This window comes from Porcisia hertigi, chromosome 19, assembly GCF_017918235.1.
Source record: "Porcisia hertigi strain C119 chromosome 19, whole genome shotgun sequence".
In the NCBI taxonomy this organism is placed as follows: Eukaryota; Euglenozoa; class Kinetoplastea; order Trypanosomatida; family Trypanosomatidae; genus Porcisia; species Porcisia hertigi.
Window position 1 is genome coordinate 505,605 of NC_090578.1, and position 25,172 is coordinate 530,776.

Consider the following 25,172-nt stretch of genomic DNA (forward strand, 5'->3'; position numbering starts at 1 on the left):
TGGGGTCGTGCTGGACATCGACTTACAGATTTAACGTTCAAATAATAACACGTTGAGTTGACGCCTTCGATCTGCGAAGGCTGCAAATCACGGCAACACGGCGTTGGCAGTGAGGATCACCTGCACAGTGTCTGCTTCCCCGCCCCCCCCCCCACCAACCCCCTTCCCTCATCAGCACCACGGCAGGAACCTGCGTGCGATAGGGAACATGCGTGGTCTTGAGAGCAGGCTTTGGTGGGGGTGACTGATTGAACCTGTTATCGCTTCGAAACGTTGTTATATTGGGGGGAGCGGTGGGGATATTTTATTCCTGATTCTCGCGATGCTCCCCAATTTCTTCATTTCCCGTTGTGCCTCTTCTTTCTTCCTGTTTTGTCCGGGATTATCCTCTTTCCCTGGCTGAAGCAGCAGCAGCAGCAACTGTAGTAGTGCTGCTCTGTTCAACCCCGCGGGGAGAGGGGGGGGGGTGGTCGTCTTCATTACGACTCAAACAACGACAATCCAAGGGAACCACACATCTTGCTTGTGCGACAACTACCGGCATTCCCTGCAGCGGTGGTGTGGCTGAGAAATAGGGGGGGGTAGGAGGAAACCAGACATCAACACGCAACTCGATGCCACTGCAACGGATGTACCCCTCCCTTCAACATCCTTAATGACATCACGTGCCTCTGCGTGCGTCTTTTCTCGGATAAGAGGTCTCTGTACAGCTTCTCAAAAAACAAGTTGCACATGGGTGCAGCGGTGTGTGTGTGTGTGTGTGTGCGTGCGTGTGTATGTGTGTGTGTGTGTGTGTACCTCTGCGGTCATGGCGCACTGTTCGGGGAGTCAATTATGTAAATGCAACGCTCCTGTTCCCTCCCTCTCTTCCTCCCACCCACCCACCACCACCACCACCACACACACCCCTGCAACGTGTGCCGCAAACAGGTACGTTGATATGTAAACGTTATATTGTACTAATACAATACGCACGCACATACACACACACACACGCACACACACACGATCATTCACGAACCCGTGCTGACGCGCGAATAGAGAAGGAAGTGAAAAGAAATACAAAAAAAACAATGAAGGACAGTAGAGATTACATAAGGCGTCTGTGGAACCTCGCAGAGGACATGGCTGTCCAGTGTGGCAAGCCACTGCATGCGTTTCTTTTGCTGCATAACATCTTGACGCAGCCACCCTCTTCTCTACGCCGTGCGAGCGGGACGACGGTGGGCAAAGATGGGATCCCCGATGGTGGTGTGGCCTCGACGACGACGAAGCCGCCCCCAGGGGCGACGCCCAAGACTACACTTCCACTGCACGTTGCCGCCTTTGACGCAGAGTGGAAGTGTGAGGAGCTCGTCACGCGACTACGCGCTGCTGAATATCTTCTTTTCACTGACGCGCCTGTGGCTCACTCAGGAACGTCACCGACTAGTACCCCGCCGTCTCCACATACACTAAGTTGTACCGCCGGACTCGAGGCACTAGAGCTGGCAGAGCAGGTGCTAGCGCCGGTCTTCGCAACGACGTCCGTCTTGGTGTCAACGGACAACGTCCTCGGATCTGCGCCGTATCAGCAGGCTTCTGCACCTGCGCCCCCGTGGCATCAAGGGTGTCGTACCTCCAATGGTTCTGCTGGGGGTAGCGGGAAGAACAGAGGCAGCCGCAACGGCTCCTCCTGCCTCGAAGATGTGGTGCGAGAAGTGGCGGACGTGAGCCGAAGCTTCACCGATGCGGCTGCTCGCTCGTCCTCTACTTCCTTAGCAGTGGAAGCTGGCGGCACCAGTGTGGCGGTGCAGCCACGGGTAGCGAGCATGTATTTTCTCAATCAAGCTACCGTCACAGCACTGGCCTGGCCGCTGTCCAGTTTTACAATGACATGGCCGATACCTGATGCACTTGAGGATGGGTTAAACCAAGCCCATGCTGCCAGGGAAGACGGTGCCCAGCACCTCCTGTCTGTCCCTCTAGTGTTTGGACCCGCCAATGAGACCATCACCATTCCGCTCTCGCTTGTCGTGCGTGCACATGTTCTGCAGGCCCTTGTATGTCATCGACGCACTCAGCACAAGCGCGCCCTACAGTGTCTAGCGGAGGCGCGTCAGTGGATCGCGCAGCATTTTAATGACACCGCCCGTACGCGAGCGGTTCGGCTCTTGTGGGAAGACCTGCAAGAGCGCTGGATGCCACTCATCTTGCAGCAGCAGCAAGAGCTGCGACCGCCTTCATGTGCATCATTGTCGCAACCAGCGACTACTCCCGCCAGAATCCAACTGCCTCCCCTGCCGGGGTTTCGTCGACTGATCGAGCGGCTGATTGTAGAAGAGGGTCGTGTCTGTGCCGCGATGGTCCAAATGGAAGAGTGCAAAATACACTACGCCATCCTCCAGGTATGCGGCGCACTGCCACCACCGGCGCTGCTGCCGCTTCGCTCTCCCTCCAGTGCTGCAGCACCCCCGTTCGCTGATGCCAGTGCTCAGATACCCGCTCACACCGTCGACCTTCGCCTGCACTACCGACGTCATCAAGAGAGTCTCCGTTTTCTGCATCTTCTGTCGCGGGCTTACATGACGGTAGTCCGGTGGATAGAAGAAGAAGATCAGGGAGACGCGCTGGGCGCTACTTCGGCTGCAGCGCGGCCTCCGAGTGGAAAAGTAGACACGATGGCCCAAGGCGTGGCGTGGCGTGATGCCCTGCGGTGTGTTCGCAGTCGACTGAGTCCGTTCTGCTTTTGCGCGCTGCAGGACACCTTCGAGTCATCTCCTCCTGTATCGCCAACTGGTCCCGCCGCAGCTAGCGCCACCGCCACCACCACCACCACCACCACAGCAGCAGCCAGCGTCTCTCGATGTTACGCGCTGGGCTTTGACATTCGGCTAGCCGCTGAGGTGTTGGGCTTGTATCACTGCCTGAGCTACGTTTACCTCTTGTATCAGAAGTCTGCCGTGGCAGCAGCGCCACATCAGATCTCCGTGATGCATCCTGACTCTTTTTCTGTCGTCCAGCTCATGGCTCGAATCACCGCTGGTGATGGTGGTGACGGCAAAACGCAGCGACCGCGCAACGAAGCTGCAGAGGAGGGGAGAGCGAAGAGCAGGAATGAGAGTCGAGTAGATGAAGTGTCTGAAGGCGAGAGAGAGGAAACGGAGTTCCTGCGGCGCTACCGCAGCGACTTGGCTTACTTGACCTTCATCAGCGATCACCAAACTCGTCCACTGACACGGCAAACATCATCCTCCCTCGACACTGCAGTCGACGGAGACAGCACAGACGACCTCGCCATCGCCCGCGACCTGGTGCACCGAGCGGTAGAGCACGCCAAGATCAACGCGTTCATATTCGGTCAGTGGCGCACGAGCGACGCCGCCGTAGCGAAGACCTCGAGCCCCCCAGCCCTCACCAGGGCGAACATCAAGGGGGAGAAGCAAATAAAGACAGAGAGCACTGAAGGAGATGAAAGCGGTAGTGCCTGTGGTCAGTGTACTGCGGTTCAGGCGGAGTGCCCCCCTACTTGGCGGTCGTCCACAGATGCCACAGAAGACACGGCACCCACCACCGCCACCATCATCCACGAACTCACTCTGTTATGGTGCCTCGTCGAGTTGGGCCTACGGGATAACTATCCCTTCGCCATTCGATACCAGCGGGGGCTGACGGACGCCCTGTCGCCCTTCTCCGCACCGTCACGAGTTTGCGACCCTGCACAAGTGCCCAATAATAAAGGACCATCAAAGGACCCGGCGGCGGCGGCGGCGGCCGCTCCGCTGTCTGGGAAGGCTTCTGCGGGTGAACCCAACTCGAGCGGCCCCCTAGAAACGTATACCAATCCTGAGGGGAGTGCGTCCTTGTTGGTCACTCGGAAGCGCAGCCGCTCGCCATCGTCGACGCCGATGGTGCATCAAGCCTCTGAACCGTCCACGTCTTGTTTGCAGCGGCCGCTTTCGAGGAATTGGGTCTTTCCGGGCGTCCGCCGCGCCTTGCAGCTGTACTTGGAGCTTGTGACGGTGGTCATGCGAACAGCCGCCACCGCGCACGTCAGTGCGTCCACCTCCGCCACTGGGACAGAGGATCCGCGAAGTGTGACAGTCACCTCTTCGACAGCAGCATCCTCCACGACATTATCGATCCCTCTCATACGACTTGGTTTACGAAATGCCGAGCAGCTCATGGCGCGACTTCTCTTCACCATCGACGCAGAAATGGTACAACTCGCTGGGAATACGTGGGGGTGTATGCCATCCACTGCCGGTGCGCGGGAAGGCCGAAGCGCACGCGCTACAGATGTCACGGAATATCGAGACAGGAGTGGAAGAAAGATGAGTAGCAGCGATGCCAGCCAAGCTCAACTGAAGCAATCTTCTTTACTGACGGATCAGCTGCAGTGCTCGGCCCCGGCGCAGCTTCGTGTGTTGGTACAGATCAAGGCGGCGGCGCTGGTGACCATGGCGCGCCATCACCTCACGCAGTTGTCCCTGGTTCAGGCTGTGCATTACCTCCGTGAAGGACAGCAGTTCGCGCGTGTTTTTCATCGGCAGGGAAAGTTGACGTTGCTTCCTGAGATGCACATTCTTCTGGCGTGCGTCGCAACCTGCATGAGCCTGCGGAGACTCCCTGAGCTCCCAAAACCGGTGGCGAGGAAGAGAAGAGGAAGTGAGGGCAGGGGCAACTCCGTGAGTAGCGGCGATGGGGACGTGGCCACTGATGCGAGACCTGGCACTCTGCAGGACGCGCTGTACATCTTTGCACAAGGGTGGCTCTCAACGGAGCGAGCCGCCGCCTCTGTCGACACCACCAACGGCGACGCCGTAGCGCCGCCGCAGCTGCTCTCGCTGGGCGGGCCCCACATCAGCAACGCCACCGGCACCACTGCCTTTGCTATTCTTCCCCAAGAGGAATCTACTGTAGCACAGGACGTTGGACTGCCGTACCTGCACCTGCTCGCCGCTGAACGTGCTACCTGCACTAGCTTGCATACGCCGCCATCCCTCTCGCTACTCCTCTACATATTGAAGGCGTGGACGGTCTTTCATCTTGTGATCGCAGGCGAAGAGTTGGTCTGGCCAGAGGTGAGCGGCAGCTTTGTCTCACCATTGGCGGCACCGATGCATACCCCGCTGCAGCAGCAGTGGTCAGCGCGCAAGGTGAATGGGTCACCGTCACTATCAAAAGCGGCTCCGCGATCTCTGGGGCTGGCATCGACGTCACCATCACCGCAGCTTATGCCGCTTCCCTCGCCCTCCCATGCCACCACAACGCTCAACACCACCCTTGAGGATCAGCAGCGTCGCGTGGCGCGACTGGACAGCCTGACCTCAACACCCAGCAGCACCCCAACCCTGCGCAGCCGGCACGCCACTGTGCCGATGGAGATGCACCGCATTCAGCTTGAGCCTGCCATGATTCCCCCCGCCGCCGCCGCCGCTGCACGAGCGGCAGCTAAAGTGGCAAAAGATGAGGAAAATAAAGATGGCGACAGCGGCGTGGAGCGGCCTCAAGAAAGTGACGCGTGTGTGAGTGCGAAAGCGGTCAACAACAACACAGACGGAAAGATCGCCCACATCCCTCAGAACCGCAGCAAAAACTGTATCGACATGAGGGGTCCAGGAAAGACGGACACCGGTATTGGCAGCACGAACACACAAAGTATCTACAAAAACATTGGTAGCGCTGCATCCATGGCAGATAAAGCTCCCGGCCCCTCGGGTGTGCATGTGAAAGCGCTGCCGCACACGCAGAAGCACCGCGCTCGCGACGTGCTGCAACGCATGATCGCTGTCCTCCTTCATCACTATGAGACACACAGCGTCCATGCAGCGCTTACCACGTCGGACGTGTCCTCGGTGAATAAAGGAGCTGATGCACCTGCCCCTCAGCGAGTCTCATCTGCTGCATGGACACCACAAAACATCGCCCTCTTCCGCCTTCTGCGCGGGGCCACTCTTCTCTTCGATGACAGAGACGAGCTGGCAGCCGTGCGGGAGCTGAAGGAAGTCACACACTTCGCAAAAAAGTATCTTGGCGTTCTTCATCCCTATGTCGCCGATGGGCTGGCACTTCTGGCGAGCACGTACGCTTCGCTGGACGTGGACGCTGCGCCTAACGTCGATAGATGCATTCACAGCGAGTCCTCCGGCTCAGTCTACACCTCCACCGCGTCACCGGAGGGAGCAATGGATAACGCAGCCCGGGCGCGAAGGGTCGCGTTGCAGCTCGCCATGCGCTGTAGCTGCACGGCGCTGGCCTCCCTCTGCACATCCTCGGCGATCAGTGGCAGTGAAAGTGTCGATGCCACTGGAACGACGACAGAACAGCCACACCAGCAGCAAACCAAATCCTTGTCCTCCACAGCTGCGCGTCTTCAGGAGTGGTGGGGTAACCAAGTTCTGCACGACCTATGTGGCAGCAACAGCGGTGGGGGTATTGGTTCCAGTGGATACGATATAAACGCTGTTCGGCGACTTCGAATTCTGTTCAGTTGGCTACCGGGGTCGGTGGACTACCCCTCTTCGTGAAGTTCCAATACAAAAAAAAAGAGAGGCGGCCAGATGGAGGACATGTACGCACGCAAACACACACACACACACTCACACACCTTCACGGAGCGCTGGTTACACCCTAGTAGTATTTTATTTTTTTTTTTTTTTGCGTTACCGGCTGGGCGCGTGCTTGCATCGGAGTCGCCCGCGCATGGGCACGTCTAAGCCCGCACAAGGCTTCAACAATCTCCCCCTCCCCCCTCCCTCTCCTTTGCTTCCCTCTGCTATGGTGGCTCTCTTGCCCCTTTTTCGGCCTCGATCCACTCGCCAACCTTGCTCATGTTGCTGTAGTGCCCACTGTTGCTTCAGATGCCGTTGTTGGAAGCGCAAAAGAAGGCTGACACGCTTGAGGGGATGCACACACACACACAGACCTTATAAAGCGGTCACATTGGATACGTTCACTCCTTGTTGATGCTCCATTTATGCCTTCGTACGTGTGCGAGAGAGAGGCTTGGGCTTGGGCTTGGCCACAGGCCCTCAACCCGTCGCGCCACTGTTGTGTTCACCGCTACTCGAACTGGGCAGAGAAGAATATCGCTTCGTAGAGAGTAAAAAAAATTAAGTTGGAACGTGTGGGGACAGGACTGGGACAGACAGACGTTCCAAGATGAAAAGAAGGCATTCGTGGCACCGCCTTCCTTGGCACCCGTACCCCCACCACCACCACCACCGCCGTCCGCCCGCTCCCCTCGACTGCCACCAACGAACAAATGCGCATTGGGGGAGGGGGAGGGGGGAGGGGCAAAAAAAAAATTGGATCTATACATATACATATATATATAGACCTCAAACGTGAGAGGAGCTCTATATCTTTTTTCCCCCTCTCAAAGGACCCCTTTGGCCTTTCCTCTGGGTGAGAATGAGAAATAATAATAATAACTGCTCCCGCCCCCCCCCACCTACCCACCCACTCATCTACACAACCCAACCTCATCCCTGGGGTGGGGGGTGGAGAGGGAGTTCTCTCTGAACGGTTGGTATGCCTTTTATATATGCTCCGATATCCTCGTATTTCTCCCTCCCTCCCTCTCTCCTCCCCTTTTCATTTATCTATGAGGACGCTCCTACAGCCATCACAAGCACACACACACACACACAGACAGACAGGCAGGCAGACGCGCACACCTTTGCACATATATTCCACATTTACTGGAAAGGCGCAACACGGGCAACATGTTTGAAAGTAACCTCCTTTCCCAGATCAACACATCCTCCCCTCTGCCAACAGTGGTGGAAGTGCAGTTCACAGCCAGTATTTGTCAGTCCCTCTACAAGGCCTTCCAGTTCGCCCACACGCTGCTCGCGGAGAAGAGTGATCGGGCAGCCAGGCTGCTGCCGTGGAGTGATGAGATATACTTGGCTCTATCGGGAATGCTGGAGCGAATGATGCTCGAACACGCAGACACCACCTTCTCCGAAATGATCTTTGCCCTGCGTCGTGCGGAGGTAGACGGGCCGCTCGCTGCCGCCCCGCCACTCTCAACATCATCGTCACTATCCGCCGCAGCGACTGGGCCGTCGTCACCACGGCTGCGTCCTAGTGCGTGTGGTCGGTACCTTCGCTGGCTGCTGCTCGGGCCGCCGCCGGTGACTACTCCAGAAGAACGCGCAATGAATTTTATCAACGACGACGCTTCTCCGCAGCTGCGCGTGTACGCCAGTGCGCCGGTAGACGCCACCGTCGCGGCGATGGCGTCGCCGGACCTGACAACACCCACTCCTCTAGCTGATGCCGTAACCCCGGACGCAAAGGTAGCTATGGGGAACGAGATGGACACCCTAGCGCTCTCGCAGTTGAAGTCTGCTGAGCTTCTCAAGGCTGAGCAAGCTCCGTATGGATACCTGCGCTTCAAGCCACTCAGCCAACGCAACAAGATCATCTCTCTCTTCCTTTTTACGCTCAAGCCGTACCTGGAGCGCAAGGCGGAGCAGTGGTACGTGCGCAACACCGACAACGCCGTAGACGCCGTTGCAATGCGGGACGCGTACGCCCACCGCTACCCTCACCGAGCGGCCCTCTTGCGCTTCCTCGCGCGGTATGTGTACCCGGTCTACCACGTCATGAAGCAGGGGTCTCGGCTGCTGTACACGATGTGCTTCCTTTTGGAGATGACGCCGTACACGTCGCCGCTGCATCGCGTGTTTGGCATCGTGCTTCGTAGGAGCACCCTCGAGGACTCGCTCTCGGTGAGACCCCGTGCGCAACGTGCGCTACTCGTAGCGCGGGTTGTGCTGCTGCTCATATTCTGTGGCTTCCGGCTGCTCGACTTCACACGGAATGCCGAGGGGGCATCCTCGCCCCGCGATATCCGGGAGGAGGGATTGCCGATTCCACCACCGCCAGTTCTGGGCTGCGACGTGCCGCTTCCCGAAGACCGAAGCGGCCTCCCAAAATATGGTGAGTGCCCTGTCTGTCATAAGCGCGTCACAAACGCAGCGGTCTGCCTCGTCAGCGGCATCGTAGGCTGCTACCCATGCCTGCAGGGGTATGTCGCAGAGCAGCACGTGTGCCCCGTAACCCAGCAGTCCATGGGAGTGGAGCAAATCCGTCGCATTTTTGAGTGTTGAACGGGCGCGAAGCGGTACTTGGAAAGCGACAGCGAGTGCGGGGAAAAGGAGCTGGAGAGCCGAAAGCAGCTTGATCTCCCATCTATTCCCTTGTGCTTACTCGACATACGTCCAGTAAGTCTTGAACCCCCACACACACACACACCCACCCACCCCCAAAAAAAAAAGAAAGTGTTCTCCCTTTAATATTCGTCGCTCTTTGTGTGGGTTTGGTAGCCATTTATCTTTTTTGTGTTCAGTTGTTCTGTGCGATCTAGATGTGTACCAATGGGGTCACCCCGCTCCCTCTTTCTCCCCCCCCCCACCACCACCCACCCACCCCAAAAATAAAAACGCACACAGAGGTGTGTGTGTGTGAGAGAGAGAAAGAGAGCCGGGGTTGTGTGTGCCCCCGTGGTGGGGAGGGGGGAATTAAAAAAAAAAGGGGGGGGTCTGTTGCAGAGAGATGCGCCAGGTACCCTGTGTAACGGGGGTGGCCCCTTATGCACAACCACGTACAAATAAAAAAGGAAGGAGGGAGGAAAGGAGCGAGAAACCGATGCCGTCAGGAAGATGGCGCTGCTCTGGTTTGGTTCATCTACCTCCCCCCCCCCGGGCATGTAAATAGGCTTATATATATATATGTATATATCTGTGTATATGTTTATCGACTCACCCGTGGCTGCCTTGTCAATCTCATGTGTGGCCAGGGAGAGAGGGGGGGAGGCGACCGAGGTACGCCACCCATGACCGTCACAGTCCTTGCAAATTCGTCGCTCTCTTCCTGCTGCTTCTCAATGCAATCACACGGCGCACACACACACACACGCAGGGGGAGACATACCGAGCGACTCCCTCCTCTCTCTCCCCCTGTCTTTTGGGGGGTTACGCTTCCTGCCTACATTTATTGATCCTCGCGTCGACGCGTCGTTGGCACTCACACCACAGCGGCAGAAACAAGCAGCAAACAAAAAAAAAACGACACAAAACTGGTGTCGTGGGGGAGTGTCAGCGTTTATCAAACGCAATGATGGGCGGCATAAAGGGTGGCATTGGCAGCTTCCTTCTCCGTCGTACGGCCGCGAAGAGCATTCGCCAGAAGCACTTCACTGGTCCACAGTTCTACAAGCGCAAAACCTTCAACTTCCCGAGTGGCCATCATCAACTGCACCGTCGCGTTGCTCCGGCGCTGCAAACGGGGTCACCGACACATCAACGAGAGCACCAGCGTTATGCACACCTCCCAGGAGATGCTCGAACGCGACCAAGTGAAGACTTCACCTTTTCCCGCTCGACCTCTTCAGGCTACCACGGGCGTGGTGGTGGTGGTGAACGGGTAGACAAGGCCATGTATGCCTGGAAGAAGCGTGGCTCGTTGCAGCTCTACCAGATGGGTGGCAAGCGCGAAACGTTTGCGTGCTACCGGTGTGGCTACCCTGTGAAAAGTGCCCTCGTCGCCATCAAGGATGATAACTGGGACTATCGCATGTGCTACAACTGCTACACAAAGACTCTGGAGACCGGGATGGAGAATAACACATAGGATGTACGTTGCGGTTGTTATGGTTGTTCTATATATATATATATATCGGGTCAGGGGGGGGAACTTTCTGCGCCCACCCGACCTCTTCCCCCCCCCCCCCTCTCTCTCTCTCCTCCCGGCTCTCCGACCGTGTCTCATCACATACTGTAACCGACACCCCTTGTGTGGATATTGCGCTTTTTAAAAAAAGAAAAATCGACTGAGGAGAATCGAAAGTTCTGCCTGGGATGCGGTGACGGACGCACATGTGGTGCGTCTTTTGTGTACTTCATTGCCTTGTGGATAAACTCGTGGGGGGTTTTATCCTCCCCCTCCCCCCCCCTTTTCGGAGGGTAGGAAGTGGAGAATGCGAGGAACAGAAGAGGGAATAAAGGAGAGAGAGGGGGGGAGGAGAGCGACATCGAAGTCGGCGATCTCTTCCTTTTGGGGGGGAGGGGAGGGCTTTGAAAGCGGTACCCTCTTTTCTCTCTGGCTGGACTACCTCGTGATCATCGCCAGTAAATCATTCACCCCACACATATACACACACACACATACATCTTTTTTCCCTTTCCGCTTCATTTTATTCTTGTAAAGTATAAGTCGTCATCTGCACATACACAGAAGGGGAGAGAGAGGCATTACAGCCTTGAGAATAGACACAGAGAGTTGTGTGTTTTTTTTGGGGGGGAGAGAGAGAGGGGGAGGAAGGGCCGCAAGGTAGTCGCCTGTCTCCATCATTTTAGGGGAACCACAACAACACATTAAAAAGAAAGAAAAGCGCTGTCAACTCGTTAGGCAGAGACTTCCCTTATAAAAAAATGGACTACAACACAGCAGACGCCGCCACGACGGTGGTGGACGATCACTTGCCACCAGGCATCACAGCGAAACAGGATGAGATCATCCAGTACGTAGCCAAGTACGTGGTCGCGTCGTGTGACGGGGCGCGATATCAAGACAAGGTTCGCACGCGCACGAAGCATAATCCATATTTTGACTTCCTTAATGCCAAACACCCCTATCATCAGTATTATCAGTACCTCCTCGAGTCCTACCGTCACTGGATGCGCAACAGCGAGGCCGTGGGGTCCGGGGCGTGGGGCGGCGGCGCTGACGGTACGCACGAAGAGGGGCAACAGCAGCAGTGGAATGAAGAGGACTACTACCTGTACTACGGTGCCTACGCTGGACAGGCAAGTGGCATCGACTTTCAGAGCAGTGCTGTCGGTCAACCGGTCGATGGAAGCGGCTATGTGGACGCATCTAGCTCAGCGCATGCGCAGAACACTGGTGGCGGTGTTGACCCCACGGCCTATACCTCGGGGGCAGCCACTGCGACCAGCTACGGCGGAGGCTACGACCCCTCGGCTGTAGGAGCGGAGCAGGGTCAGGCGTCACCCACTGCCATCGACGGCGAAGCGCAGGCCGAAGAAGACGACGGTGATGAGTACGAGTTGGTGATGGAAAATGGACAGTGGGTGTCACGCAAGCGGATGATGTAACCGCCCCCGCCCGCGCACGCGCAATGGACATATAGAGAGTGAGTGAGTGTGTGTGTGACCATTCGGCGACCAGCCCTGGTGTCTTGAAACAAGGCGACCGTAAGGAGAGCGAATAAGGGTGTAGGTGCAAGGTGAGAGGGGGCTCCCTCTTTCCCACCCGCACTCGCACCCGCCGACCATTTGGTGCTACTTTTTTGCGTGTGTGTGTGTGTGTGTATTAACCCACGGGAGACGAAAAGCAAAATGGAGGTGGTGCCTCAGACCCTGACGCACAAGAGCACGCTCCGATGCTTGTCGGCGTGACGGTGCCATAGGGAGGATGCCCATTGGTGACACACAAGAGTCTTGCATGAGACTCCTGCAAATCCTCGCATTGTGAGAGGGCGGGGAGGGGGGGGGGGGGGCTCCGAACAAGTCGCTCTGTAGTTTTCTCTCCCTGCTTCACACGTCATATACACACAAATGCACGCTCGTATCCATGTAGCATCGACCTAATCGGCTAACCCATCCATCTATACACACACACACACACACTCACACAGAAATCTTTTCCGGCTTCCTTCTGTGGGTTTGTTCGCAGCGTGTTGAGCGTCTACAAAAGCAGCAGCGTACCTATCCCTGCGGTCATCATCGCCGTTCTTCACTCTGGGTTAGCTCTCGCCTCCTTCCCTTCCTCCCCCCCCCCACCGTCTTGCTTCTTCACGCCCACCATGGGCATGTGCTTCTCCATCTCCCAGTCCGAGGTCGGCATTGTCGAGACCTGCGGCCGCTTCTCCTACATCGCCGACCCTGGGATTCACTGTTTGTTATGCGGTACCGACGTCGTCACGACCATCTCGCTCCGTTTGCAGGAATGTCAGCTGCTTGTCGACTCGAAAACAAAGGACAACGTGTTTGTCACGCTGAAGCTCGTTATACAATATCAAGTGGCTAACAACAAGGCAGCCGAGATGTACTACGCGTGCGACTCATCGGTGGCATGTATGCGAGACTACGTCCTGAACTCCATTCGAGCAAAAATTCCTCTTTACAAGCTGGAGGCACTGTACGTCGAGCGCGGCACCATCTCGCAGCAGCTGAAGGTGGAGGTGGACTCGGTCATTGGCACCTACGGCATTGAAATTGTGTCCGCCCTCATCGCCGATATCGACCCTGGCAACGAAATCACAGAGGCAATGAACCAAGTCCAGATGTTCCAGCGACTGCGCGTCGCCGCCGTGGATGCTGCTGAGACGGAAAAAATGAAACGCGTGTGCGCGGCTGAGGCACGATGTGAGGCGCGTCGCCTCTCTGGCGAAGGTCTTGCCGAGCAACGCAAGGCTATCATCGCTGGCCTGATGCAGTCCATCGAAAACGTGCAAAATGAGGTGCCCGACCTGACCTCTGAGGACGCGACGAACATGCTACTGATGAACCAGTACTATGACACGATCCAAACCATCGCTGACAACAGCTCCTCCAGTGTCATTATGTTGGAATCAAATGGTGGGCTCGAGAAAGTTGCGGCACAGCTGCGCAAAGGCGTGACGCAAATGATGCGCTGAGAGTGAGGGAGGGGGGAGCACAACTGCGGACACACACATTCTCTACACCTTTTATGATCTCTTGCTCCTCTACCTCCCTCCTTTAAAGCTGGCATCACCTTTATGTGTGTGTGTGTGTAAGAGAGAGAAAGAGAGAGTTCGCGCACCCGTTGGCACGAGTAGAGGGGAAAAAGGGGGGAGAGGAGGGGCAAACACATTTGAGCATAGTGAGATCGAGGGTGTCCGCCTGACGCATGAAGACGAGGTCGACGCCCTGTCCCTCCCCCCCCCCTCCCCCCACCCCCGGCGCTTCCATGAGGCAGGGCATCAACTCACGCATACCTCCACAGGAACACCGGTCCTGGGTAGCATGTCGCCAGTTGAAAAAAATATCTACATTTGAGTGCAATGTGTCGTGTATACTTTTGTTTTCTCCACTCATCCCCCTTCTGGACGTGAGAGTGTCCACTGACATCGGCCGTTTTCCTTTGCTGCTGCACACCTTCGGCCTTTGTACTGCGCCCGACATACACACCCGCGCGCGCCTCCACGCATACACACACACACACACACACACACCACAGTACTAGCATCTTCTAGTCACGTCTACACCTTTTCTCTTCCCTCACACGCTTCTTTTATTCGCTATTTAGTTTTTCAGTTTTATTCTTCTTGCTTTCGTGCCTCTCAGACGTGTGTGTGTGTATGTGTATGTGCCGGTGCCGGTGTCGGTCTTCAAGTAACCCCTCTTTTTTTTTCTGTGTCATAACGGGACTGCTCGCCCCCCCCCCCCCGTTTAATCTGTTGTGGTGTGGACCCCCTTTCTGAAGGTTGTCTCTTCCTCCATACCTCTCTCGACGCGCGCGTTGATCTTCGATAGCGATGACCTGCTGTGGCGGAGGATGCATCTCAACGTCGGAGGTGGGCGTTGTCGAAAACTGTGGGAAGTTCGACCGCATTGTCGAGCCAGGCTGCTTCTGCGTGACACCATGCGTCGAGTCGGTGCGCGGCGTCGTCTCGCTCAAAGTTGCCGTCGCCACTGTCCATGTGGAATCCAAAACACGGGACAATGCTGTCGTGGATATCGAGGCTCGTCTGCACTTCAAAGTCATCCCTGAGCGCGCCGAGAGCGCCCTCTACCGTTTCTCGAATCCCTCATATCAGATTGCAAACCTCGCCGCCAGCATGATCCGGGGTGAGGTGCCGAAGTACACTCTGGATGAGCTGTTTCTCATGTCCGACGAGATCAAGAATGTGGTCAGTTGCGAGCTGACCGAGAAGCTGCGAGGCTATGGCTTCTCCCTTGAGAGCACCTTGCTCACACGCATTGAGCCGAGCCACAGTGTCAAGGCAGCTATCTCGCAGATGCAGATCAACGCGTACCGCCGCACAGCCGCTGAGCACGAGGCGGAGCTGAAAAAGATTACGGCTGTGAAGGCAGCCGAGGCGGACTACGAAGAGAAGCGACTCTCCGGGGTGGGCCTCGCCGAGGAACGCAAAGCGATCATGAGGGGCCTAAAGAGCAGCATCGAGTCCTTTGTGAACACCGTGCCAAACATGTCTGCAAAGGAGGTCATGAACCTGCTTCTGCTGAACCAATACTTCGACGCCATGAAGGAAGTGGGTTCAAAGAAGACAAACAAGCTCATCCTGATACCGAACATGGGCCAGGGCGCGCTAAACTCGATTGGCGAACTCGCGGTGGCACAGGCTGGAGTGGAAACAATGAAGTGATGAAGAGGTGCGAAAAAGGCCAAAAGGCTAGAGAAACACACGGAAGAGGCAACAGCGTGGTTGGGGGTGGAGACCTCAAAGTGAACGTGAACGGCATCGCATCCTACCAAGTAGTGCTGCTGCTGCTGCTGGTGGTGGTGGTGAATGGTGGGGGTGGGGGTGGTGTCATGGCTGTGGAAGGAGAGGGGAAATCGGCTCCTGCAGAAAATGGAAGGAAAGGGCCCTTTTGTGAATTCGCATATGTACAAAGGGAAAACACCAACAAGGGAAACACACACACACCACGCCCCGCCTTCATCTGTGTGGCGCCACCACACAGCTCCAATGATTCGTCTCGGATATTTTTTTTTTGCTTCACCACCCATCCCCTCCCTCCCCCTTTTGCATATTTTTTTTGTTGTTGTTGGTCTGCACTCGTACACTTGAGTGTGTGTGTGTGTATAATAAATCCCTGAGGTCATGGACGGTATGGTAAAAAAAAAAAAAAGTGGCACTGGGAGGGAGGAAGAAGGGGGGGGGTCATGGACCCTCCCTCCTTTTTTCGCGTTCATCAATCCCCCCCCCCCTTTGTCATGTGAAATCCACCTCATGACGTTCGGCGCACCGCTTCCACACGCTCCGTGTGGCATCGACCGCCTCCTATGTCTAATAAAGTCTGCGTCTAACCTGAAAAAAAAAAATGCATATGCACAGGTAGATGCAGACAGACGTGAAGGTCTCGCGTTCTGCGTGTGGCTCTGCCATAGTCACCCCGCCGCCGCCGCCGATGCTGCTGCTCCTGCTGTCGCCTCTCCCACCTATCCTCTGAAGTGTACCTCCCTCGCTCTCTCTTCTACCACCGCAGGGTATGCCCAGTAAAAGGCCTCTTATGCTACGGGCACCTACGCACTCTTCACCATCCGAAGCAGGCAACCGCCATCACTTGAACCCTCTCTACCGCTGCGTCTGTACCTAAATAGACACACACAAGGAAAAAAACGTGCCACAATCGTATCACCCGACACACCTCAGCCCACGGTGTGGGTGTCCACCATTCTCGCGACGGCGACAGTGCCTCATCTTGTCGGCGTAGCACGTCCCTTTCTCTACGGAAGGTGTCACCCCTGTGAGCACCCCCTCCCCCCCCTCCCCACGCCCAGAAGCACATAGACGCACAACAGCGTTGTTGTTGTTGTTGTTGTTGTTTTTCGTGGGGGGTGGAAAGGGTGGAGTATTTCTGCTTTCTTTGTCATCATCTTCTGTGTCGCCATCACAGATTTGCATAGATAGACACCCATCGCACTCGTAGACGCACAAAACATAAACCATAGACAGTCGAAGCGTATAGAAATATATATATATATACAGAGATCGACCTCGACACCCATACGGGTTGGTGCACATCTTTTTTTGCGCTGACCTCAACCGTGTTTGAGGCCAAGCGTTCTATCCACCACCACCACCACCACCACCCTCATTGTTTGCTCGTGCGATGAACGTAGCGAAGACGGGAGATGCCCACCTCGTCAGCGGCCCCACCAGTGCGACCTCCACGTACGCGGAATACTGGCAAGCGCTGACGGCAGAAACTGTGAGGGCAGAACATGGCGTTGTGGAAGAGGAATCCGATGAGCCTCTTCCCATCGTGAGAACCCCTACACCCTCCCCGCCGCCATCGCGACGCGTGCAGCCGTCAATCACACAGAAGAATGCCGCCTCAGCAGCAGCCCTCGCTCCTCACCTACCGCCGACCTCTCTGACAGCCACCAGTGAGTACCGTCTCAACCTCTACTTCACGCCGAGCGCCCAGAAAGCTGAACGATCACTTCAGCAGCGGCAGCAGCAGCAGCAGCAAGACCTCATCTGCACGACGAAAAAGTCGGAGCATGCAGGAGGGGGAAGACGAGAAACGTGGATCAAGCAAGTGATGCGGACTGGCAAAGAAGCAGCCCTTCCTGGCGAACAGCCCACCCACACGCCGCCGAGTGCGAGAGTATATCCTCTGCCTACACCGCCTGCTGTGTCGAGGACCCCTCTGTCACCAGCGCTCGATATAGCGCCCAGTCGCAGCGACAAGGACATGGATACTTTGAGGCGAGCGGACTCCATTCACGCACCCCACAGACATCCCGCAGTCGTCCAAGACACTCGCCCGGCTGCAAACACGTTCGATCATCAAAAACACTTTCCTTCTTCATCTGGGGACAACGACCTTGTAGACTCGCCTCGACAGCACTATAGTGTAGCAAGAAATACGCTTGTCCAGTACGCACCCCCGCTCACTCAAGCAAGAGGAGCAGCTCATGAGTATGGCCTGCTTTCCTATACGCCGGATGACCTCGTTGTGAAGGCGGCTCAGTGCTATGAAGAATGGCGGCAATGCATCATGGCAGACGACAGCCCAGACACCAGCGGTGAGGACGATCATTCAGCAGGGAATACTTTTTTGAGTGACAGGGGGAGCCAGACGGCAGGGGATTCCGAGGCTGGTGATGATGTACGTGGACTCAATTTTTCCGACGACACCGCGCTGGGGAGCGCAGAGACGCCTGCCGACCACAGGCGGGGCTTGGTCGTCTCTCACGGAAGCAAAGCCCCTCCTGGAGCGGACTCGTCCTTTTCACTTGCCTACCCCCAGAAAAAACAAGACTCTCGTTACACCGATAACATCCAAAGCCCTGCGCTCAGTGCGGAGACAACAGCGCACGGCTTAACGAGCGGTAGAAAAGACCAAGACAGTGACACAGACTCAAGAATCATAGAAGCAGCCTTGTCGCCATCGCTGTCCACGCGGATGCGTGCATCCACAGCAGTCGAGAACCCGTTCCTGCAAGTCACACCAACGGGTCCCACAGTATGCCGTAGCGTTGGAGTGCTGGACAAAAAGGTAGACAAGCAGCTGACAGTAGAAATCACCGTTGGGATGAGTGTGGAGAAGCACGGAGTGCGCTCCCACAGTGCCCGACTGCTGCAACGACAAGAGGCCCATCAGCGATCCGAGATGCGTTCACAGCCAACTACAAGTTCGATTCGCGCTGATGGAACAAGCGGGAAGTATATGAGCGAAGACTCACGCCTTGTTGATGTCGCTGCAGGCTCCCTGCACAGCTCCCTCGTGGAAGATGCAGATGAGGAGGATTCGCGCAGCACGGCGCCGCCTAGTTTTGTTTATCGTCGTCTCTTTGCCGACGAGAGCGAAGACGGTGTGGGTGAGGGCGGTGACACGATTCGGTATGATCCCTGGGACGGTTGCCACACCGAGCGAAGTCGTGCAACAACCCCTAATAACGCACCCCTTGCCTGCACACTTTCTTTCGATGCGGGAAGGCACGGGCAGTCTCCATCTGCGGCCCTTTTTAGCCCCTCACGGTGTCATCGCGAAGTGATAAAGATGACAGGCAGCGGCGCTGATAACCTTCACGAGACACTCATTGAACTCAGCAGCAGCAGCAGCAGCAACGAAGGTTACCACGATAAAGCTGAAGGGGCGGTACTCATTGGAGACGAGGCTTCCTCTCAAACTGAAGTCGGCCATGATCAACCGGAACGAATGTCTTCCCACGAGGGCACGGCATCTCCTTTTACGAAAATTTTCGGAGACCTAAGCTTACTGAGCGCTTCCTGCCTTCCCTTCTGCGTCCCTCAGAAGAATCTGCGGGAAAAAGGTAACGGCGATGGCGTCGATGGCACGGCGCTTGCTGCACCAGATGACGCCAGAGGGTCTTTGCTGCATCGGGACCACACTCTATGGCGTAAGCACCACGCCTCTGTGTCGATGCAGTACGCGTCAAGGCTTCTGCCCAGTGAACAAGCCAATGATGAACTGCAGTGCTTCCTTTGCTGGGCGCAGGAGAAAGCCGAACAACGAATTCGACTCCAACAACAGTACCTCACCATTGACATGGAGAAACCCAAGGAGACCGTCTCTGAAACCAGCGAGATCGTGGCAGGTCTGAGTGTGTCTGGCGCCGTCTCCGAGGTGTACAAGACAGCCTACGCTGTAGCACGGCCTCGCAGGTGTGCTAGTACACCTCTGTTTGAAGTACAACAAGGTGGTGTCAGCCACAACAGCGAGTGCGAAGCAGCTGTAGAAGCCTCACCAAATGGATCCCCTCTGGTACTGGAGACGCCCTCGACCGGCCAGCAGACACGAGACTTACCGCACCCGCCAGTGTTCGTAGCTACCCCCCTCTCAAGCAGCGAAGTGGCACGGCCGCCAGCACAGTCGGAGGAGGTGGCGTGGACACTCACGCCGTCTGCCGCGCCGTCGCGCTTTATAGAGTGGATCGCAACGGAGGCAGACCCCTACGAGAGTCTCCTCTTCTGTCCTCTCTGGAGTGTACTCGGCGATGTCTCTTCAATGCAAAACTGTCACACAAGCCAAAAGAAAGGAAAGGAGGAGCGACCCCGGGAACGGTGCGGCAACGCGTCACTCACACAAGCCGATCGTGTTGTCAGCGATCTCGGAGAGAATTTTTCTTCATGAGAATCTTTTTACCTGCGCTGATCACAGAGACACTCCCTGGCATGCGTGCGCCCATCTGATGAGGTACGATACGCGCGAGCGGTTGATCTCGTGGGCAGGGCTAGGCAACTCATCAGAGGCCAAAACATTGCCGAAAGTGAAGAACAAGAGCTGCCTGGGTGGCAACGGTGGCAGACCGCCCCACACCCATGTGTGTGTGTGTGTGTGTGTCGGACTACTTGATGATCTCTCTGCAGAAATAACGAGCGTATCAACCGAGAGTACGTGGCATCGGGCGCCATGAACTTTTTTTTGTATAGCATACATACATATATATATATATGCGCTGCATGGGAAACAGCGAAGGCACATCAACGTGCGCTAATGTAATGCTCTCTGTCTGCGCATGTTACGTCTCCCATCCTCGCTTGAGATGCAGATCTCCCATGCATTCATCCCCCACCCACGGCTCTGCCTGGTCCCTTGTCCACCATCAGAGGTGGACGTAGTTGAGCTCGTTCGACTCTCTTACCTCACTCCCCACCCCCTCGTTCATCTCCGACCACCAAAGCATCGGCAATGCGGAACTCCCAAGCCGTGATAAGCCCTTCCCCCCCCCCCCCCACAGGACGCTGGAACGCAAACAAGCGTTACGGTACCTGCCAAAGCATGTGATCCAAGTTGATTTCAAGGCACTGTGCGACACAACTCCTCCTCACCAGGATATCTGTGATAAGTTTGGGTGTGGGGAGGGGTAGGGGGGGAGGAGGGTCTCCCTTTTTTTTTTTGATGGCCTGTTGAGAGTATCCGCGACTCAATACGGCTGCCAACAGGAGTGCCCTGAAGCATGGGAAAGTCGTTCACCGAACCACGAACATAATTCGGGGGACTTTGATCGATGCGATTGTCCTCACTTTGTTTCGGTGGGCCTTGAGGACTAGCCGTGGGCGGTAGTAGAAAAACATGCTTCACGTAAGCAATTCTCAGCGCACACACACGCACACCTAAACCACAGTCGAATCACCTGACATCTGCAGACGGTGAAGAATTTTTTTTGCACAACGGGAAAAAAAAAAGAAACGGTGCGGTGCCGTGTTTTACCTCACCTGGCAAAGGATGAGCGAACCTCTCTTTGCAAGACGCTCAATTTTTTTGTTTGTTTTTTTTTTCTCTGCTGTCTCCTGAAAAGTAATACGCTGCATACACTTCGATTGAATCCACCTAACTTTTTTTGCTTCTCCAATTCTTCACAGAGCCTACGGGTGTGTGCTGTACTCATCTCTTAGATTGGTGACAGCTAGGGAGACGAGGAGGAGGGGGGAGGGGGGGGGGCAGGAACACAGAGACCACACCACGGAGATCTTGGGTACATCATGGCGGAGTCACCCACAGAAATCGATGGAACACTCGAAAGAATCACCTTCAACTCAAAAGTGCTACAAACTAGTGAAGCCACGCGAGGCCTGTGCATACCGCATCCCTCTCCCGACCGGCGCCCCCCCCCCCCTCACCCCACCCTCCTCTCCCACCTGCATAACGCCAACTATTCTTCCACCCTGGAAATGGGTGAGCATAGCCCATGCTGCCCTAAAACACGAGAGCACAACGAGCAGAAAGAACTCGATGCTCAGCTCTCGGTGGTTGTCCTCTACCGTTCTCCTCATTTTTTTTCTTTATCAGAGCTTCACGAAATACAAAGTGGACAGCGAGGGAAGCTACGAGCCCCCCCCCCTGCCCCGCCCCGCCCTTTTTTTTTTCTCTTCAGGGATGTCCTCCTTACAGGAACTCACCCTGGTTGATGCCTCTCAGCAATGGCAAAGCGTCTTTAAGGTGGGGCGTTCAAGTTTTGTGAAACAGGATGTAATACATTGTAGACATATGTATATATATATATATGTATATATGTTTGTATGTGTATATATTATGTGTTCCCTTGCATCTCTCTCCTCTCTCTTCTCTTCCCCTCTTTTTGGGTGCTTCATTTTCTTTGCCCGAGCAGACTGCAAGCCCATAAACTCTTGTGTATTCGTTTGGTTGTTGTTGTTTCTGGTGGAGAAGGGAGCAGCAGAGTTTTTGCGACGCTGGAACCTTCGAGACCATCCTAGACTTGAACAATAACGCAAGAAAAAGAAAGGGGGATCTCTGGGCTTCCCTCCTTCAGTGCCCTTCGTGGCTCGTGACAATTTTTTTAGGGGGTTCTTATGCGTTTGTCGCCCCGACAGCCCTCATCATTAATCATCAGACGCACTCCCTCTTCCTTTTGCTGTTGTTTTTGCGCTTCATCACTGTTGTGCGAACAGCTGCCGGGGCGCGTAGGAGCGAGAAAGAAGCCCATTGTGCTTGCAGAGAGAACCCACTCACCCATCCTACTTTTTTTTTTGTAGGGGGAGGGGCTTACTCACAATCGCTAACCGAGTGAAGAATACACACACTCTCCCTCGTGTTGTTATTTTTCTTCGCTGGTGCTCGTTGATTACATCTTCACAGATTTCACCTGACATTCCTTATAAAATGTTTGGTCGCCGTGTCTTTGCCAGCGCCCCACTGCCACGGCATATGTGGGCGAAGATGCACATCCAAAACGCGACCCAGGCCCAGCGCATGCTGCCCTCCCTCGCTCCCCTTGCAGCAGTGGAGGGGAAGCACAGCGCTTTCTGCTCTGGGCTGGCCTTCAACGCGCTCTGCCGAAGCAGCGCCGCTCTCGGTGGAGAGGAGGGACTGGTGAGCCAGGATGGAAAGCTTGTATCGGCAGAAGTGGCGGCGGCGTGTACAGAGTGGTGCGCCCAGGCGCTGCGCTCCTCTATGTTACCGATCCAGCACTTGGGACGCAGCGCTCCATTTCTAACGTGCACCGCATGGCAAACGAAAATGAAACATCACCCTGGGGTGTTGTTGAATCCACTTTAAAAAAAAAAAGAGTACATACACACAAAAATGAGCGCACGCTTTCGCGAGGGGGGCGGGGGGAGGGGGAGGGGAGGGTGTCTGTTGCTATCGCCTCCTCATCGCCGCGTCGCGACACCAATGACTCTGCCCCTTTGTCGCTTTCTTTGGCTTTATCATGCCTCAGTCATCACGGTGCACCGACGAGATCTCCGAAAATGGCCAGGATATGTCAAAAAACAAAGTTACAAAGAATGAAAAAAAAAGGACCCAGGGAGAGGGGACGGAGAGCGCATGGCAAACCACGGGCCTTCTCCACTTACGCGCCCCCCCCCCTTCTCTGCATCGCTCGAGACGCCGTCGGCTCATTGGTTTTCTTCTGTGTCTGTGTGTTGTATGCGTTCTCCATGTCATGGTGGTGTGGTCTATATTCTCTCTTGTTTGTTGGACATTGGGTGATACTTGAAAGCTCTACATTATACGCCGTACGATGGCGAGCGTCATCATCACGCACGGACGTCATACGGCAACCAGCCTCTGCAGATCTCTCTCCCTCCTCCCCCCCCCCCCACTCCCACTTCTCTTCCTCCGATGTCCACTCTGCCATTCGTGCTGCGCGTGTATCAGCGTGTGAGTGCTTTCTACTTCTCTCTGACACACACACACACACACCGGAGGGAGGGAAATGGGGGGGGTGAGAGAATAGGTGAGGGAGGGGACATTGACCTCATTGAGGGAGGTGAACAGAAATCGTGTGACGTGGCAACCGATGGAGAGATGGAAGCCCACTGATGCCGCCACCAGGGAATATGTGCAAAGGGTCTGATTTTTTTCTCCACGGCCACCACCTGTCTTTCAGCACAACCCCCCATCACCACCACCACCACCTTACCCCACACTTCTTTCCACCCACCCTCTCCCCCTCCCCACACACCACATTGCCCAAATATCCACTAGCCACATCAATGTGCGATTTATTTTCTGCTCGCATGTCACTACGTGGACTCGTCTCAAGGGGCGATAATAACGGGTGCGACAGCAGCTCAAGTCTGTGTGGCAAAAACAATTTTGGGAGATGGAACTTGTCAGAGCGCACAAGTGAAGTACCGTAGCCAAAGCTGCAGTTGAGCCGGTTTGGGGTCAATGAGCTCCTCTGTGTGGTTGTGTTCAGGTGTGAAGAGTTTGCAATACGGACCCCCATACGCCGCTGGGTGCGCCTTCTCTTTCGTTGAAAAGAGTGTACATCCAGTCAGCGTGTTCCGCTCTCCTTTTGGCAGTTTTCATCAAACACACACAAAGCGAATCGAAAAAAAAAAAAAACACCCACCGAAATGTTGCTGATCAAGTTGGTAGCATTGCTGCGCGTACGCGAGTGTGTGAGCGTGTGTATTTCTCTATGTTTCTGCGACAGGAAAAGTCCGAACAACGCTAACACTCATCGTTTTCCACTCACTCTCTGAGGCAAACCCTTCTCCCTCCTCACTTTGGTGTCTAATTTGTGGTCCGCTCCAATTATGCTTGGTTGCCCTCGGTCAAAAAATTATCCCCCTCCTTTTCTTTCCCCTCCTCTACGCACACGCACACGCTTTCCCCCCCCCTCGTCGAAGGCGCACTAATACATACAGATATATATACACACACACGTGTATCTCATTAGCCTGTGTGTAAAAAAAAGTGTTTCTGATCATCTTCCCCTCCTTCCCCCTCCCTCCCTCCACCCCAATCTATAACTCCCATTCTCTTGTCATCCTGGTCGATCTTTTTTCTGAACTCTTCCACCTTCGCTCAACAGACCCTTTCATCTTTCGGTTTGTTTGTTTTTTTTTGCTGTTGTTCCGCTGTTGCTTCTGGTTTCTGTTTCTCTACACTCCTGCCCCTCCACCTCCCCCCCCTCCCCTTCATTAAAGCCCATCACCGCCATTAACAACGTACTCGCTTTTTCTTCAGTGGACACCAGCCGACTGACGTCGTGTGAGTGTGCGGTAAATAGAAGCATATATCAATGCATATATAACTATATATGCCTTTATATATGTATATACTCTGCACCTCTTTCACTTTTTTGTGTGTGCTTGTGTTTGTTTTGGGTGTGTGTCTCGTAGCAAAAATAGGCACACGGAAACATACGCTCACGTGTGATCGACCTTTGGCGTACCTTACGTACATCCCCTCCCCCCACACACACACACACCCCAAACTCTCCCTTACCATCTGCCCCACCTTATTCCTGTAGGGCATTCCTTGTGCGTCTCTCTCTTCTCTAAGACCATTGTTTTGTTGCTTTTGTTTTCTCCTCCCCGTCATTTTATATTGCCATAATCGCCGTTCTCCCATTTTTACTACCCCCCTTACCCCCCTCGCCTTACCCCCGCTTTGACTGCATTCCTCGGTCTGCCGCTCCACTCCTTTTCTTCTTTTTTGTTGTTGTTGTTGTTGGGAAAAGGGGTACGGCTTGTACAAGTGCACCCGACCGCCACA

The 25,172-nt window shown here is 55.3% G+C and overlaps 6 protein-coding genes across 6 annotated transcripts; all 6 read left to right on the plus strand.

Moving 5' to 3' along the window:
- Positions 1–1,073: 1,073 nt before the first annotated feature.
- On the plus strand, positions 1,074–6,509 carry JKF63_05834 (uncharacterized protein; the record flags this gene model as incomplete). Its single annotated transcript, XM_067901788.1, has 1 exon — positions 1,074–6,509. One exon carries the CDS (start codon positions 1,074–1,076, stop codon positions 6,507–6,509), a length of 5,436 nt encoding a protein of 1,811 aa, XP_067757814.1.
- A 1,200-nt stretch (positions 6,510–7,709) lies between these two features.
- Positions 7,710–9,104, plus strand: JKF63_05835 (uncharacterized protein; the record flags this gene model as incomplete). The annotated part of the gene is made up of 1 exon (XM_067901789.1): positions 7,710–9,104. One exon carries the CDS (start codon positions 7,710–7,712, stop codon positions 9,102–9,104), a length of 1,395 nt encoding a protein of 464 aa, XP_067757815.1.
- Positions 9,105–10,110: 1,006 nt separating this feature from the next.
- Positions 10,111–10,626, plus strand: JKF63_05836 (uncharacterized protein; the record flags this gene model as incomplete). Its single annotated transcript, XM_067901790.1, has 1 exon — positions 10,111–10,626. One exon carries the CDS (start codon positions 10,111–10,113, stop codon positions 10,624–10,626), a length of 516 nt encoding a protein of 171 aa, XP_067757816.1.
- Positions 10,627–11,426: 800 nt separating this feature from the next.
- On the plus strand, positions 11,427–12,110 carry JKF63_05837 (uncharacterized protein; the record flags this gene model as incomplete). Its single annotated transcript, XM_067901791.1, has 1 exon — positions 11,427–12,110. One exon carries the CDS (start codon positions 11,427–11,429, stop codon positions 12,108–12,110), a length of 684 nt encoding a protein of 227 aa, XP_067757817.1.
- A 710-nt stretch (positions 12,111–12,820) lies between these two features.
- Positions 12,821–13,654, plus strand: JKF63_05838 (uncharacterized protein; the record flags this gene model as incomplete). Its single annotated transcript, XM_067901792.1, has 1 exon — positions 12,821–13,654. The coding sequence occupies one exon, from the start codon at positions 12,821–12,823 to the stop codon at positions 13,652–13,654; it is 834 nt and encodes a 277-aa protein (XP_067757818.1).
- Positions 13,655–14,515: 861 nt separating this feature from the next.
- Positions 14,516–15,367, plus strand: JKF63_05839 (uncharacterized protein; the record flags this gene model as incomplete). Its single annotated transcript, XM_067901793.1, has 1 exon — positions 14,516–15,367. The coding sequence occupies one exon, from the start codon at positions 14,516–14,518 to the stop codon at positions 15,365–15,367; it is 852 nt and encodes a 283-aa protein (XP_067757819.1).
- Between the last annotated feature and the right edge of the window lie 9,805 nt (positions 15,368–25,172).